This window comes from Berghia stephanieae, chromosome 13 (assembly GCF_034508935.2).
Source record: "Berghia stephanieae isolate SIO BIC M18660-M18661 chromosome 13, UCSD_Bste_1.3, whole genome shotgun sequence".
Lineage (NCBI taxonomy): Eukaryota > Metazoa > Mollusca > Gastropoda > Nudibranchia > Aeolidiidae > Berghia > Berghia stephanieae.
In genome coordinates this window covers 19,915,207-19,917,706 of record NC_088372.1, presented here as the reverse complement: position 1 = coordinate 19,917,706, position 2,500 = coordinate 19,915,207, and the positions used below count along the sequence as shown (strand labels likewise).

The 2,500-nt window shown below is 34.4% G+C and overlaps 2 protein-coding genes across 2 annotated transcripts in view; one reads left to right on the top strand and one right to left on the bottom strand.

Moving 5' to 3' along the window:
* LOC144959238 (uncharacterized) overlaps positions 1–2,500 on the bottom strand; it is an 87,170-nt gene that overhangs the window by 11,402 nt on the left and 73,268 nt on the right. The window contains exons 12-13 of the mRNA XM_078891779.1: positions 409–534; positions 1–118 (exon numbers count right to left, since the gene is read on the bottom strand). The exon at positions 1–118 is cut by the window's left edge and continues 2 nt beyond it. Of these exons, the coding sequence (XP_078747905.1) occupies positions 1–118; positions 409–534 (244 nt within the window). The remainder of the gene's footprint in view (positions 119–408; positions 535–2,500) is intronic.
* Positions 1–2,500, top strand: part of LOC144959083 (uncharacterized) — a 107,873-nt gene that overhangs the window by 71,179 nt on the left and 34,194 nt on the right. The window lies entirely within an intron of this gene.

Sequence of the window (2,500 nt, the reverse complement as noted above, 5' to 3'; positions counted from 1 at the left end):
TGCCTACAAAAGGCGCCATCTCGAAATTGATCTTCAGTGCACGAGCACCCACCTTTGATGCATGATATTGTCTCCTGACATTCATCTTGATGTAGACACTTAGCGGTGAATGGTTTTCCTACAAACATAAAAAATAAGACGTGGCATGGAACACTTTTCAATTCAATGTTCATGATCAGATATATAGCCATATATTTGAATCAGTTCATAACTTATTTCATCCCTTGGGATCATGGATAATACTTTGAATAATCATCATAATAAAATTCAAAAGAGTAAGTACACAATTAATTCATTAAATAATATACATGTGCTGTTGAGATCCGGCACACTACCTGTCTGACAAAAGATGGGTTAAAATATCTGTTGATTCTTGACTACAGTATTCTTTTGCCATGATATACTTACTTTCTTTACAAACATTTCCATCCACATAGTGTGTATCATAGTCACAATCACAAACTTTATTGGTACAGACGAGTGGGGCTTCACATTCGCTTGGTAGACTTGAACACTGCTCCTGTTTTTTCTTTTCTGTTACAGTAAGACCAAATGCAGGAAAGGATGAGGGGGGGGGGGGAATATATTGTATTACACTTTACGTAAACGCATATTATACGAAGGTATATTCATCCAAATTGACGGCTTTGAAATTAACATCTACAGGTTTAAATCCTAATACATGAACGTGGATTATCGATCATGCCTGTCATTTATTAACGTATTTTTTATTAAATGAATAACCTAACCAAAAAAAACCCCGAGTGCTATGTCGAGATGGTGGTCAATGTATAAAAAAATAGATTTAAGAATAATTTTGGAAGGTTCGAAAAAAAAACCTCCTATTTCTGGTTCCTAGTTAACCTTCAAAAAAATTGTTCACATCACGGCATAGTACAAGATTTTGGAGCCATGTGTACAATATTTCGATGATTTAAGTTTTAAGATGGAAAAAGAGTAGAAGGAGAGGAAGAAGTATTATAAGAAGTATTAGTAGTTAATTGTAAAACCAGTAGTAGTAGTAGTAGTAGTAGTAGTAGTAGTAGTAGTAGTAGTAGTAGTAGTAGTAGTAGTAGTAGTAGTAGTAGTAGTAGTTGTAGTTAGTAGTATATAGTAGTAGTAGTAGTAGTAGTAGTAGTAGTAGTGTAGTAGTAGTAGTAGAGTAGTAGTAGTAGTAGTAGTAGAAGTAGTAGTAGTAGAGTAGTAGTAGTAGTAGTAGTAGTAGTAGTAGTAGTAGTAGTAGTAGTAGTAGTAGTAGTAGTAGTATTGGTGGTAGTAGTAGTAGGGGTAGTAGTAGCTATTGTTGTTGTTTATTTTATAGTAGTAGTAGTAGTAGTTGTTGTTGTTGTAGTAGTAGTAGTAGTAGTATAGTAGTAGTAGTAGTAGTAGTAGTAGTAGTAGTAGTTAGTAGTAGTAGTAGTAGTAGTAGTAGTAGTAGTAGTAGTTGTTGTTGTTAGTGTGTAGAGTAGATAGAAGAAGAAGAAGAGAAGAAGAAGAAAAAGAAGAAGAAGAAAGAAGAAGAAGAAGAAGAGAAGAAGAAGAAGAAGAAGAAGAAGAAGAAGAAAAGAAGAAGAAGAAGAAGAAGAAGAAGAAGGAGGAAGAAGGAGAAGGAAGAAGGAAGAGAAGAAGAAGAAGAAGAAGAAGAAGAAGAAGAAGGAAGAAGAAGAAAGAAGAAGAAGAAAGAGAAGAAGAAGAAGAAGATGAAGAAGAAGAAGAAGAAGAAGAAGATGATTTTTGTTATTCACGCTTAGAAATGTTTTAATCACGCTGAACAGAATAAGAGAAAAGGTAGAGGAATATCTTTCACCTTCACAAAGCTGGTTTAGAAGAGATAGACGCAATGCAGACATAGTATGGGACCATCGGTGGCTTAAAGCCAGAACGGAGAAATATAAGCAAAATTTTACCATAATTGGAATCGATTTGAGTTCAGCTTTCAACACGATATGTAGAACCAAATTGTTATTAATCCTTGACTCATTCTTGGACAAAGATCACGTTAAGCTCATAAGATACCTATTATCAAATACTGCATAACAATTTGAATCAGGAAAATAATTAACAACAATATTAACCTTAATTAGATCCCCCCAACCCCCCCCCCCCCCCCCAAGGAGACAACTTGAGTCCAATTCTATTCACGATATACCTCGACTCGGCCATGAAAGATCTAAGACTAAAATTACCACCAATAAAGAAGATCATTCGTGAATTAATATACGCAGATAATACAGACCTAATCTTTGAATCAGAACATCAAGCGAAAATGTACTTGCCAATAATATCAACTACCCTCGAAGCATGGAATCTTAAAGGCAATCGATCCAAAACAGAATATCAAAAATCAACAGAAATTTTAATGAATGGAAAAGTGTACTTAAACTAGGCAATTTGATCAACGAAAATGAAGGCATCAGAAAACGAAAGCAGCTGGCCACCAATGCATTCAACCAACTTAAAAATGTATGGAATAGAAATAACATAATCTACGAGAATAAAC